Below are 13,508 nucleotides of genomic sequence, written 5' to 3' on the forward strand. Positions count from 1 at the left end.
ATACTCACCGCCTTCTGGAATGTTGCTCCGTTTCTCCTGCTCGCCTCCTCTCTTGGTCCACCATCGCACGCCTTCGGCCACTCTGCTCCGACCCCTTCTCTCTCCGAAACGCGCTGGGCTTTCTTCGTCCCTCATAGGCTGCCCCATCTGCTGCCTGCATGCGCTGAGCCCTCTCCATCCCGTTCCCCGGCGACCTGCGTGCTCCATCTGCTGTCGGAACTCCTCACCCCTCAACGCCGCCATGGTGTGGCTTCGCGGCACCGCTGCCACAGCCCTGCCAGACCGCTCCTTGGCTCCCGCTTCCCTCTGTGCACCGCCAAGGGTTAAAGTTCCCTGCAGGCCGGGCTCCTCGATCTGCCGGCTTGGGGACTCCAGGTCGGAACCCGAAGAAAGTAAGGACAATTCGCCTACACCCCCAGTGTCGGGCGGCGATTCTCCTGCCCACAGCTCCCGGGTTCACAGGGTTCCACCTCCGGGCCGCTCTCCCCCGAACTCTGGTCAATCCCGGGCTCCGGCAAAACATCCTCCCCCTGGGGAGGGAAAGGAGCTTCGGACACTTGCGGCACCTCGGTGACAGGCAACAGCTCAGCTCCTACTCTCCCCTGCTTCTTTGATTTAGCCCTGCTGGGACCCCTCCTACCTCCTCTTTCACCTCCACGGCGCATGATGCTCGCCGAAAAAAATGCACTCGTGCGGACAGCAATGATCGCACTCCTACCCTGCTCGCCGCCTTCTTTGTCTGCTGCCTACCGCCCCTTACTTCACTTACCCTAACCAATGACCAGTCCTGGTTTCAAAATCCAACCGTTAACCCTAACTCCTACCTGCCCTTCCCCCTATCCTATTTCCTTCAGTTTTCCGCCTTTCTTCAGCTCCCTACCTATTCCCTCCCCCCCTGCCTATGCTTGCACTCATCTCGCGTGTTTTCCTCCATGCTATGGTCGCGGCTCTGTAATATCCTCGCCGCTTGCCTTTTATAAATATTATAGATACAAATATTATTGTAGATACAAATACCATTTTAAACCTAAATATAATGTAGGATAAGTAAGGTTAAAGTAAAACATTAGGCTTATAAATAAATATATCATACATTAGAATAGTAATCCAGGAAATATAAGTTATAGTAGTATGTTTGGATGTAAGAGCATATATTTCAGGTATGATTGGCATGTGATGTGGAAGTAAGTGGTGGACCTGTTGTAACTTAGCTCAGAGGAGTCCTTGAGGATGTGACAGTTTACTTCCGTAACATGTCAATTTAGCCCATTGATAGTTGGAATGCAGATCTGAATGTTAATCTGAATGAATATTGGCTAAGCGCCTTTAAAGTTTAAATCTGTGAAACCACGTTATGCCCATTCTTTTATGCATACTGGAAGTAATTTTCAAAAGGATCTATGCTCGTAAAACTTGGGTTTTGAAAATTGCTAGTTTTATGCACATAACTCCTTTGAACATTCACTCCATATGGCTGAATTTTCAGAAGGTTTTATGCGCTTAAATGAGCTTTTGAAAATTGCTATGATATACGCTACTTTTATGTGCATAACTTCTTTAGAAAATCACTCCTGTGGCTAATGATTGATTCTCAAGGTGCCACTTACACACACAAAACATGCATTTATGTATGTGAGTCATTTTGAAAATCAAACCCAAAAGAGATTTCATAGGTGAACAATGTTCAATCTACATTATTTTCCAATGTTTAACTCTGTAATGCAATAATAATGAAAGAAAGATTAGCAATCTTTATTAAACATGTATGTGCAGTAGGTATATGTGCTTGGCATCCATGTATATTCTTTGCTTCTTTCTTTGCAGTTGATGGCTGTATACATAGAGCTGCTGGGCCCTGCCTGTTTGCTGAATGCCGTACTCTGACTGGGTGTGCAACTGGACAAGCTAAAATTACCTGTGGGTACGACCTGCCAGCAAAGTGTGAGTAGACAATGAAGCTATTTTTTTTTAAAGTAGAAAAATGTTTAATTCAAAGATCTGTTTCTTTACAGTGCTCTTAGTGATTAATTTTAGAATATACTATATGTTGAAATTTCTTCCTGCGTCATAACTTCAAACATCCATGTTTGTGAAAATTGATACTTTTGTCATATTTACTGTTTGTGAAGGATGCTCTTTTGATAGCACTGGAAGTCTTCCTTTTATTTATAGAACAAGAAAAGTATACTGTAGCTGCTATTCAAACTTCCCTAACTAGGCTCCATGTTTTTGATATCTTGATTTTTCTGCTGTGATGTCCAATATAGGTGTCAATTTGTCAAAAATTATGCTATTTTTTTAATGATATGAATGTGACCCCTCTGGGTTCACTAGAAAGGTGACATTTAATGAAAGGTAGAATCTTCTGAGGTTCAGGGGAAGTTAAGGAGCTGTGAGCTAAAGGAGTGATGAATAGGAGGTTATTTCCCCCAAAAGGGTTGGATTTGAAATATTGGGGGGAGATCTGTGAATTTCGAGAAGATTCTTGTGAGAATAAGGCATGTGATGTAGAGAGTCAGGGAGGGCATCCCCAGTGTGTTGTTAACTGTCTTTGGGTCTTCACTGGTCTGCTAGATAGACTTGTTAAATCTCTCGGGCACATTGTACAGATCATCTGGAGGGATCTGTCACTTAATCCATGGGGCAACAATCCTTGTTCTGAAGAGGTCTTCTTCCAGTGGGAAATGAATGGGAGAGGTTTCTCTGTCTGGCTTTGGGGCCTGAGGAAGAATAAGGTCCTTAGGTGGGTTCTCAGAGAAGTTTGCAAACTTATGATAAGCTTCATGAGAGAAGAGTGAATAACCACTCTAAGTTTCTGTGAATTGACTAAGAAGCTATATCTGCTTTTTTTGTGAGTTGGACTATTGGCTGGTTTTCCTGTCTCCTATGGACAGGCCTGGAGTGTAAAATAAATTATTTTCTCTGTTTTGGAACACAATCTGGGCATGCTCAGTTGTTTCTGTTTGTGAATCTCCCCTTGGGCCCCATAGTTTTCTGCCATTCCCTAGTGGAATGGACCCTGGTTCTGAGGCTGCAGGCAGGCTTTTAAAACCCCTACAGTTACCAAAAGTGATCCCTGGTGAAGGAGGTATTGTATGAATATTAGTCCACTGGGGACCTAACTGAGACCACTAACTCAATTTATAGTGGTCATCAAATGACTTTCACGTTTGATGAGTTAGTTTTGAAATAGAGACTTCTGTAACTGTATGCCAGTCTCTGAGTTATCTAGTCCCCAAATAATCAATTTTAACTAATCACAGTAGAATTCACTTTTCTTGCTATTTGGAAATCAAATAAAGGCCTGGTTAGTTGACAGGGGCTTTTAAATATTATGCTGTAGTTATGATTTTAATTCAAGTATTTTATTTTGATGTATACATTTTTATTTATCTGGTGTTATTTTTAAATTATTGTATATTTGATGATCTAATTTGTGTTTTTTAAATGATTAGGTGATGTTATATTGTATGCTGTTTGATTATGTCATGCTTATACACCAGTTTGGGTTTTTGTTGGATTAGCGGTGTATAATTAAAGTTGGATTGGATTGTTTGACTGTACTACATTATATTATTTCTTAATTCATGGGGTAGACAACATACTTCTACCAGCACATAATCTAAGTGGCAGTCTGGGATAAATCATGGCTGTATGAATATATACAGTACTTTGTTTAAATACTGTAGAGGCAGCTGGACAAGATAATGTTTTTTTTTCACTTCACTTAGATATCTCAATTGTGAGTGCATTTAGATCCACGGACATCAAAGTGATAAATTGTATTTTCAGCTGCTGTAGAAAGGCTGATTGGCAATTACCATGAAAGGCATCTGTCACATTTTCGCTCTGAGTAAAAGCTAGTGGAATGCAGTTGTCAATGCCAGAATGATTTTTCCTTCAAAGTAGAATTGTCAAAATGTTTTCATTACTTTACAATAGGAAAATGCAAAGCATTTGATTCAACTTTTATTAGAATGTTTTGGCAAATAAAAAAGAAATGTAACTTCCTTAGAGACAATGACAGCATTTCATGTTTGTAGTATGTCAACATATAGTTTATTGTATTTTGGCAATAAGATACAAATGTAAGTGATATTAGAAGGATTATTGGAGGACTAAATTAAGCTGGGAAACTGCAGTATGTATGTTTGACAAGAGAAGGGAAATACTTGAAAGGGGAGCTAGAAAGAGGCATTCGACATTGGTTAGTCTATCTAATTTAGTGCTGGTTTTGCCTTGAAATCAGAAGGTTGATGGTTTTAATCACAAGTATCTCCCCTTAGTGATTTCTTTTGAAAATGTGAAATAAAACAAAAATTCAGTACAGGTAAACATGTTCATTAAGATCTGCAAGAGATGACATATCCACAAAAGTGAAAAAAAAAATCAGGCATGATTGAGAATTTGACATGTTTTAATGTATAATGTAAAGAATTATGCATTTAGGGCACAAACACCCAGGAAAGCAATGCAGGACAAACAAGCAGCACATGATACAGGATGGAGGAAATCTGGGAGGTGTGTATTTTTGGTGATTTTGAGATTGCTTAACAGTGTGATAAAGTAGTGAGGAGAACCAATGAAATGCTATAGTAGATAGGGATATATATTTATTTTATTTATGCTTGTTTTATATGCCACCTTTTAGTAAATATAGGCCCACAGTAATATAGTAATGATGGCTAATAAAGACCTGATGGTCCATCCATTCTGCCCAGCATTTTGCTTATGGTGGTAACTACAGTTACTACCATAAGCATACTACCAGTTAGTATGGTAGTAAAAGCAAGTTTGCTTACCGTAAACGATGTTTCCGTAGATAGCAGGATGAATTAGCCATGCTGTCACGGGATCTGTCAATCAGGCCCGGGAGGCGGAGCTTGTCAAAGCAGAGAACAGAGCTTTGCTCTCTGCGGCTGCGCGTGTGTTCCCGCGCAGGAAAGTAACGGAATCTCCTCAGTCTGTGATTAAGCTGTAGTGTAGTCGAAGACTTGGTGACTGCCAGGGAGGAGGGTGGGTCAGCATGGCTAATTCATCCTGCTATCTACAGAAACATCATTTACGGTAAGCAAACTTGCTTTTTCCTGTCGATAGCAGTCGAGAGCATTCCTCCATGTCATGAAGAGGCTGAGGTATCTGTTCCGCTATTGAGGAATGAGCACCTTTCATAGCTTGCATGCATTCATAGAGGTACTGCACCATGTAGAACTGATGTTGCATAATTCTTGCAGTTAACATCGAGTTATGGAATATTTTCCTTCCAAACTCATCTAAATATTCTGTTAAGGGCAGTAACTGCCATTCCATAAAGGTTACCCCCATACGTTCTGTTAAGGATAGTAGCGGAGACCAGATTGCTGGGCCCCTCTTCCGGGACCGGACCAACACCCCGCCCCTGCTGTCGTGAGTGGGAGGAGCCGTGAGCCACAAAAACACCGCGGCGGCGTCAGGAGAGCCGGAGACCAGATTGCTGGGCCCCTCTTCCGGGACCGGACCAACACCCCGCCCCTGCTGTCGTGAGTGGGAGGAGCCGTGAGCCACAAAAACGCCGCGGCGGCGTCAGGAGAGCCGGAGACCAGATTGCTGGGCCCCTCTTCCGGGACCGGACCAACACCCCGCCCCTGCTGTCGTGAGTGGGAGGAGCCGTGAGCCACAAAAACGCCGCGGCGGCGTCAGGAGAGCCGGAGACCAGATTGCTGGGCCCCTCTTCCGGGACCGGACCAACACCCCGCCCCTGCTGTCGTGAGTGGGAGGAGCCGTGAGCCACAAAAACGACGCAGCTGCGGCGTGTCATCGCCGCCGGCGCGTCACCAAAGCCGTGCGCACCCAAGGGGTGCGCACGGCTTTGTCCGGCTTAGTCCGGATTAAGACGGATAGAGGAAGGAACCCTTCATCTGACCTTCATAACTGAGATCATTTGGATACAGGTACTTTTTGAAGCGGCTGTTTTCAATTGTTTAGTTGTTTCTTATATTTTATATGCCTGCTAAAAGAAAAGGGAGGGTAAGGGTGTTTCCCTCAGAACCCCTTCCCCCCCTTTTACAATTAGAGATAGACCGCTTCATGACACAGTTTAAAAATGAGGATTCCAAGGACTCCCTTGGAGGCCCCTTGGAAGGAGAACAAGCGGCCTCCCAGGAGGAGGCTTCCCTTAGTCCTGTGTACCGACCGTCTCCTTTCCAGCGAGAAACAGGAGGAGGAACTGTATCCTTGCCCTCCGAAGAGGGGGCGCAAAAGAATGCATCTGGGGGAGAATCCTCGTCCCTAATATCAGGAAGGGAAGGAATTGAGGAAGTTCCCCTTGAAACAGGGGAACCTCCTATATTTCCTACAGGTCCACAACAACGATCTCCCCAACCTGAGACTGCTGTGGATGTAAGGCCTTTAACAACAAGGCCAGAGACAGTTACGTTGGGAGCCATTTGGGACTTAGTAAGCAGTTTGAATGCTACTGTAAACAGGTTAGAAGGGAAACTTGATAATGTAGCTTCTAATTTACAACAACAAGTTTCTTCTGTACAGAATCAAGTAATTACTCTTACTACAAGAGTTGATGTAATAGAGCGTAAAGTAGAGGTGGTAAACTCTGTGAATAACAAGCTTATTAGTGATTATCTAATCTGTTCTAAACGTTTAGAATATCTTGAAAATAATGTTAGACACTTAAACGTTAGGATTGTTAATTTCCCAAAAATAGTAGGTGAAACTGTATTAACATCTTTGAAGAAATTTCTGACTGAGATACTTGGCTTTTCTGGAAATGACATTCCTTTGGTTAACTCATGTTTCTTTGTTAAAAAGAGAAGTTTGGATCCAGTATTAACTATTCCAGAAAACCTTACAGGTTTTCTGGAAGACTCGACATTGCAGGTTCTTGACAGGAACACCTTGATTGTATCATTAGTGTCCACTGGGGATATTACTAAATTAATGAAACAATATTTCCAAAAATACCCGGTTTCTTATATGGGACAAGACGTAAAAATTTTTCCTGATCTCGCCCCATCAACTCGTAGTAAGCGAAGAGAGTTCTTGGTATTAAAACCCAGAGTTTTGACTCTGGGTTTTTCATTTCTATTGAAATACCCATGTAGGTGTTTAATTAGAAGGGGTAATGAATCCTTTAGTTTTAATTTAGTGGAACAACTGACCCAGTTCATAGTGGCTAGAGAACCAATTACTTCTTCCCCAGTGGTAACCTAGGCGTCAGGCAGAATAGTAATATAACTGTGAAAATGTACCTAATCCTGTGAGATTGTAAGATTTTCTTTTTCTTTCTCCATAATATCTTTTCCAATTGATTCTCAGATTTGTATTAATACTCCTGAAGAAAAATTAATTATAAATTTTTTGGTGGTTCAACATAAGTATAAATGAAATATGTTACTTTAGTGGTAATGTTTGAAATTTTTTTCTTTTTAAATATGTTGAAATTGAAGGGATTGAAACTAAATCAAATATTATAATGTAATGAAATATTATAATGTAATGAATGATATTTGAAGTAAATACTTGTAAATTATATGATAAATAAAATATTAAAAAAAAAAAAAAAGCTGTAGTGTAGTCGAAGACTTGGTGACTGCCAGGGAGGAGGGTGGGTCAGCATGGCTAATTCATCCTGCTATCTACAGAAACATCATTTACGGTAAGCAAACTTGCTTTTTCCTGTCGATAGCAGGGCTGAATTAGCCATTTTGTCATGGGAGTCCAAAGCTCCCGATCACGTCATTTATGGTATATATGGTTGGACATGATCCTTGACAGTGTGGCAGTCACCGTGGACAGGAGGATAGAGATTGCATTATTGCTTGCCCTATCTTCGCATCAGTGGCTGCTTGTTGGTCAAGGCAGTAATGAGATGTGAAGTATGCAGTGATGACCATGTAGCTGCCTTGCAAATGTCCATGGGTTGCACATTCTTCAGGTGTGCTAAGGATGTTGCTACTGCTCTGACTTGGTGAGCTTTAGGAGTAGACTGTAAATGTAAATTCTGTTTGTAGTATCAGAATTTGATGCACTGTGCTGTCCAACTGGAGATGGTGCGTTTAGCCACTGGCAGTCCAGGTGCCTTCGGGTCGAAGGAGACAAAGAGTTGAGAAACACGGGAGTCCGAGTTCGTCCTTTCTTTGCAGTGTGTTGAAGCTCTTTTGCAATCCAGTGTGTGCAGTAGTTTTTCCCTATCATTTGCATGAGGTGTAGGGAAAAAAGTTGGTAATTCCATTGTCTGATTGAGATGGAATGGGGTAACTACTTTCGGTAGGAAGGATGGGTAAGTTCGTAGAACTACCTTTTGTTGATGAAACTGCAAGTATGGAGGATAATGGACCAAAGCTTGTAACTCACTAACTCGTCGTGCTGATGTTACTGCAACCAGGAATACCACCTTCCAAGTGAGGTATTTCATGTGTGCTGAGTCCAAGAGTTCAAATGGGGAAAGCATGAGCTGTTCCAGAACTATGTTGAGTTCCATGGAACTGGAGGTTTGGATACCGGAGGACGAATGTGTGTTAAACCCTTCATGAAACGAGTCAGCAATGGGTGATTGGATATAGGAATGTCATTGATTGGTCTATGACAAGCGCCTATGGCGCTGAGGTGAACTCTGATGGATGATGTTGCTAGACCAGCTACATATAGAGTATGAAGATAATCAATGAGCAATTCCGGGGAGCAGTCCAATGGTGGTACATCGTTGGAAGTGCACCAGGCAGAGTAGCGTTTCCATTTGTAGCTATAATTTTTCCTGGTTGAGAGTTTCCTTGACTGTAACAATATGAATTGTGCTGAATTGGAAACTCCTTGTTCTGTCAGAAGGAGCCTTTCAATCTCCAAGCTGTCAAGTGTAGAGATGAGTGTAGCGGGTGTATAAGTGTCCCTTGATCTTGGCTGAGAAGATCTTGACGATTCGGTAATAGAATTGGATCCTTGATGGATAGTCGAAGCAGGAAACTGTACCATGGCTGCCTCGGCCAAGCCGGGGCTATGAGTATCAGTTGAGCTTTGTCCGCTATGCACTTCTGAATTGTCCTTGTTATGAGAGGTATGGGAGGAAAGGCATACAGAAGGCCTGTCGTCCATGGAATGAGGAAGGCATCTTGGGCGATCCTGAATTGGCTTGGTTGTATCGAGCAGAAGTTGGGAACCTGAGCATTGATCTCTGTTGCAAAGAGATCTATCGAAGGTGTTCCCCACTGCAGAAATATATCCCGTACTATCTCTGCATTGAGCGTCCATTCGTGTGGATGAAAGATACGGCTTAGTCTGTCTGCCCTTGTGTTCACAACTCCCGGTAGGTAAGTTGCTTGGAGATGAATACAATTCCTGTGAGCGTGTTCGAAGATTGTTAGGGTTTCCTTGCAGAGGGACCATGAACCTGACCCTCCTTGTTTGTTGATGTAAAACATTGCTATTTGGTTGTCTGTGTAGATCATGACCCTGCGTCCCTTCAGGTGCTCTTGGAAGACTTTCAAGGCATTGCGAATTGCTCTGAGTTCCAATTGATTTATTTGTAGATTCTGTTCTGAGAGTGTCCATAACCCTTGGGTTTCATAAGTCTCGAGGTGTGCACCCCATCCCTTGCGAGATGCATCTGTGGTTAGGACTGCATTGTGAGATGGGGGGCTGAACAACGCTCCTTTGGAAAGGGTGGAATCTAGGAGCCACCATGTTATATCTTTTTTCATTTCTGCGGTCAGCGATACCTTCTGCGTCAATGGTTGTGAATGCTGTTTCCATTGGCGTTTTAGACCCCATTGTAGGCATCTCATGTGTAACCTGGTGTTGGGAACCATGAAGTTCGCCGCTGCCATGTGGCCTAGAATCACCAAGATTTGTCTTGCTGTCGGCCTCTGAGTATGTTTCAAGGTGTGTAGAAGTTGGCGGAAATGTGATATTCTGTCGCTTGGAAGGAATGCTGTGTTGCATGTAGTGTCCAGGCATGCGCCTATGAATTGTAATTGTTGTGTTGGTTGTAGGTGTGATTTCTGAAAGTTGATCACTAACCCTAGTTCTTGCAAACAGTTTATCACCTGATGGAGGTGATTCAGTAAGATGTTGGGAGTTGAGGCGATTATGAGCCAATCGTCCAGATATGGAAAGATGGTTATACCTTGTTTCCTGAGATGAGCCACCACCACTATCATGCATTTGGTGAAAAGTCTGGGTGCAGCCGATAGTCCAAAGGGGAGAACTTTGTACTGGTAGTATTGTTGTCTGTAGAGAAAGCACAGGTAACGCCACGAGGATGGATGGATTGGAATGTGCATGTAAGCATCCTTCAGATCGATGGAGCACATCCAGTCGTTGGTTTGAATGAGAGGAAGAATTGACTTCAACGATACCATTTTGAATTTCTCCTTGGTGAGAAATTTGTTCAACTCCCTTAGGTCTAGTATTGGGCGAAGGCCCCCAGACTTCTTTGGTATGAGGAAGTACGGGGAATAAAATGCTGCTAAATTGGGATGTGGGTGGATTTGTCGAATTGCTTGTTGTTTGTGAAGTGAAGCAATTTCCTCCCCCAAATGTGGATGGGAATTGTTAATCTTGAGTGTGGAAAGATGAGGCAGTATAGGTTTTGTGATAAATTGGAGTTGGTAACCTTGACGTACTATCTCCAGAACCCATTGATCTGATGTTATTCTTTCCCAGACTTTCAGGCAAGTACGAATTCTGCCTGGAGGTGCTTGATGTTGTGGTGGCGGCTGAGTAACTAAAAAGATGGCGTTGTTTTTGCTGCAGTAGCAGGCTGTTGTGCCTGTTGTCTCTGGTTACGTGGTTTACCTCTTCGTTGATTTGAGGTATTGTTTTGTGGAGTAGGACGCTGGTAGGCAGGGTATGGTTGCGTACGAAAAGATTGATAAGATCTATAGGGTCTTTTGGCATATGATTGCCTACGGGTAGACCCAACATAGCGAAGTGTAGTCGAATAAATAGGATGCAATGCTAGCGATTGTACTGCTAGAGCTTCGTCCTTTAATTTACTTACTGCTTCTTGGAATTTTTCTCCGAACAAATTATCCCCTGTACATGGAAGGTTTGTCAGTTTCTCATGTAAGTCTTCTCGTATCGAACTTGAACGTAACCATGCTAGTCTGCGGGCTGCAATGGCTGTTGCAGATGCCCTGGAAGATGTTTCATGAGCTTCGTAGATTGACCTCAAAAGGTGTCGAGAGCATTCCTCCATGTCATTAAGAGGCTGAGGTATCTGTTCCGCTATTGAGGAATGAGCACCTTTCATAGCTTGCATGCATTCATAGAGGTACTGCACCATGTAGAACTGATGTTGCATAATTCTTGCAGTTAACATCGAGTTATGGAATATTTTCCTTCCAAACTCATCTAAATATTTGTTGTCTTTCATCGGTGGAAAGTTGGTATGCAACTTTGTTTTCTTAAATCTTTGCATCGCCGACTCTACTACAAGTGATGCATGAGGCAATTGTGGTAGAGTGTATAGTGACTCTTTCTTCATACGGAATTTTATGTCTGTTTTCCCAGGATTTTTGTAAGACTGAATGTAGGATATCTTGTGGTGGAAGAGATGTTGGTTCCACCTGAGTATCGAAAATCTTTAGTAGACCGAGGGTTTCTGCCCTAAGGTCTGTCTCCTTCTGGACCTCTAGATGTAGAATGGTACCCATTTTTTGTAAGAATTTTGGGTATCTAAGGTCTTCAGGAGGTGAATATGGTTCTTGTATTTGGTCCTGCAGGTCTGAGAGACATCCCACCGATGATGATGGGGATGTTTGTATTGAAGGAGAATCTAAAGATGTCTCCTGGATATGAGTTGTTGATGCTGGTTGGCTGAAATTGGGAGATGTTGGTGGTTTTGCCAACTGTTGTTCAGTCATTTGTGCTTTATGTTGTGTAGCATTGTCATCATCAGTATTTGTCATTTGAAATGATGATTGTAGTGTCTCGTAAAAGCCTGCTAAAGATTGAGACAGTTGGAAAAATGCTTCTCTTGTATGAGAGGGCATTACCATACGACTGTCTGTTTTTTGAGCGATATTTATTTGAGGTGAAGTTGTAGGAATTTTCCTATTTCCCTGTAGTCTATTGACTGAATTATCCCTTGATTCCTCTGAATCTGAAGAAGTGTTCGAGGAAAATATCTGTACTATTTCTTTCTTTGAGCAGGTATGAGTTTTACGAGGTGATATAGAAGTCGAAGGACTTATCTCCCATGTAGCACTCCTCCTTGGTAATTTATTACTGTGGGAGTGACTTGAATAATTGTGATAGTCATCAGATGATGTATCAGAATCTGTGGTTCCAGTCTCTGGAGAAGAGCTGTGTGAAGGATATCGTTTTCGCTTCAAGCTCGTCTTTAATTCATTTGAATAATTATGGTTTCCATGCGCAGATTTTGATCTATGCGCTGATTTGGATTTATGCGCGGATTTATGCTTACGCGCAGATGTAGAGTTATGCGCAGATATGCGCGTATACGCTACTGTAGACTTATGCGCACTTGTATATCTGTGCGCGGAAGTTGATTCATGCGCAGTTGTAGTTGTATGCGCATGTCTTTCTGATGCGGCGCGCACATGTGTTATCGGCGCAGATGTTTTCAGTGCCGTGCGCATAGGTTTCTTTGAAGTCGGCGCCGTACGCGTAGGTTTCTTCGGCGCCGTAGTCAACTCCGGCGCCGTACGCACAGGGGTGTCCCACGCTGTGCGCACAAGGATGTCTGGCGCCGTGCGCACATGTTTTCGGCGCGGTGGTTTTCCCTGTGCCATGCGCGCCGGAAGCTGTAAGGTGTGCGCAGACTCCATTCTCTGCGCCGATCTGTTGGTCTGCGCAGAAGTCTTCGGCGCCGAGGATTCCACCTCCGATGAGGTATGTTGTGGCTCTTTAGGCACTGGGGATTTTAGAGAACCCACTGGCCTTTGTCTTTTTGGCTTTCCCTTACCTCCTAAAGTGGAGGACCTAGGATCCAGCTGTAAATTTTTCCTTTTCGGTGGAGCCGATGAAGTGAGCGGGCCAGGCGATGAATGAGCCTCAGACGGATCTCGTGAGGCGAAAAGTTCCTGAAGCCTGTAGGCCCTTTGTTTTAATGCCCTAGGTGACATTTTTGAACAAAACTCACAATTGTCTCGATTATGACTTGGCCCGAGACATTTATTACAGCGGTCGTGTCCGTCCGTGACCGACATTTGACAGGGTTTGAACCCCGGTTTTGACATTTTTTAATTCTGTTTTTAAACTGAGGAGAGATCAGCTCCGCGTGCGATCCCGCTCGCGGAAAAAACAGACTGAGGAGATTCCGTTACTTTCCTGCGCGGGAAGACACGCGCAGCCGCAGAGAGCAAAGCTCTGTTCTCTGCTTTGACAAGCTCCGCCTCCCGGGCCTGATTGACAGATCCCATGACAGCATGGCTAATTCAGCCCTGCTATCGACGGGATACTACAGTTACTACCATACTACCTCATGCATTCTGTTAAGTGTATTAACTGCCGCTCCATGCAGGTTATCCTAATGTGTTCTGTTAAGGGTAGTA

The 13,508-nt window shown here is 43.3% G+C and overlaps 1 protein-coding gene across 4 annotated transcripts in view; it reads left to right on the top strand.

The window, feature by feature from the left end:
- MACROD2 (mono-ADP ribosylhydrolase 2) overlaps window positions 1–13,508 on the top strand; it is a 2,649,380-nt gene that overhangs the window by 789,042 nt on the left and 1,846,830 nt on the right. For all 4 annotated transcript variants that reach the window (XM_029593573.1, XM_029593571.1, XM_029593572.1 and 1 more), the window contains exon 5: window positions 1,825–1,941. In XM_029593573.1, the coding sequence (XP_029449433.1) occupies window positions 1,825–1,941 (117 nt within the window). The remainder of the gene's footprint in view (window positions 1–1,824; window positions 1,942–13,508) is intronic.

The sequence above is a fragment of the Rhinatrema bivittatum genome, chromosome 3, assembly GCF_901001135.1.
Source record: "Rhinatrema bivittatum chromosome 3, aRhiBiv1.1, whole genome shotgun sequence".
In the NCBI taxonomy this organism is placed as follows: Eukaryota; Metazoa; Chordata; class Amphibia; order Gymnophiona; family Rhinatrematidae; genus Rhinatrema; species Rhinatrema bivittatum.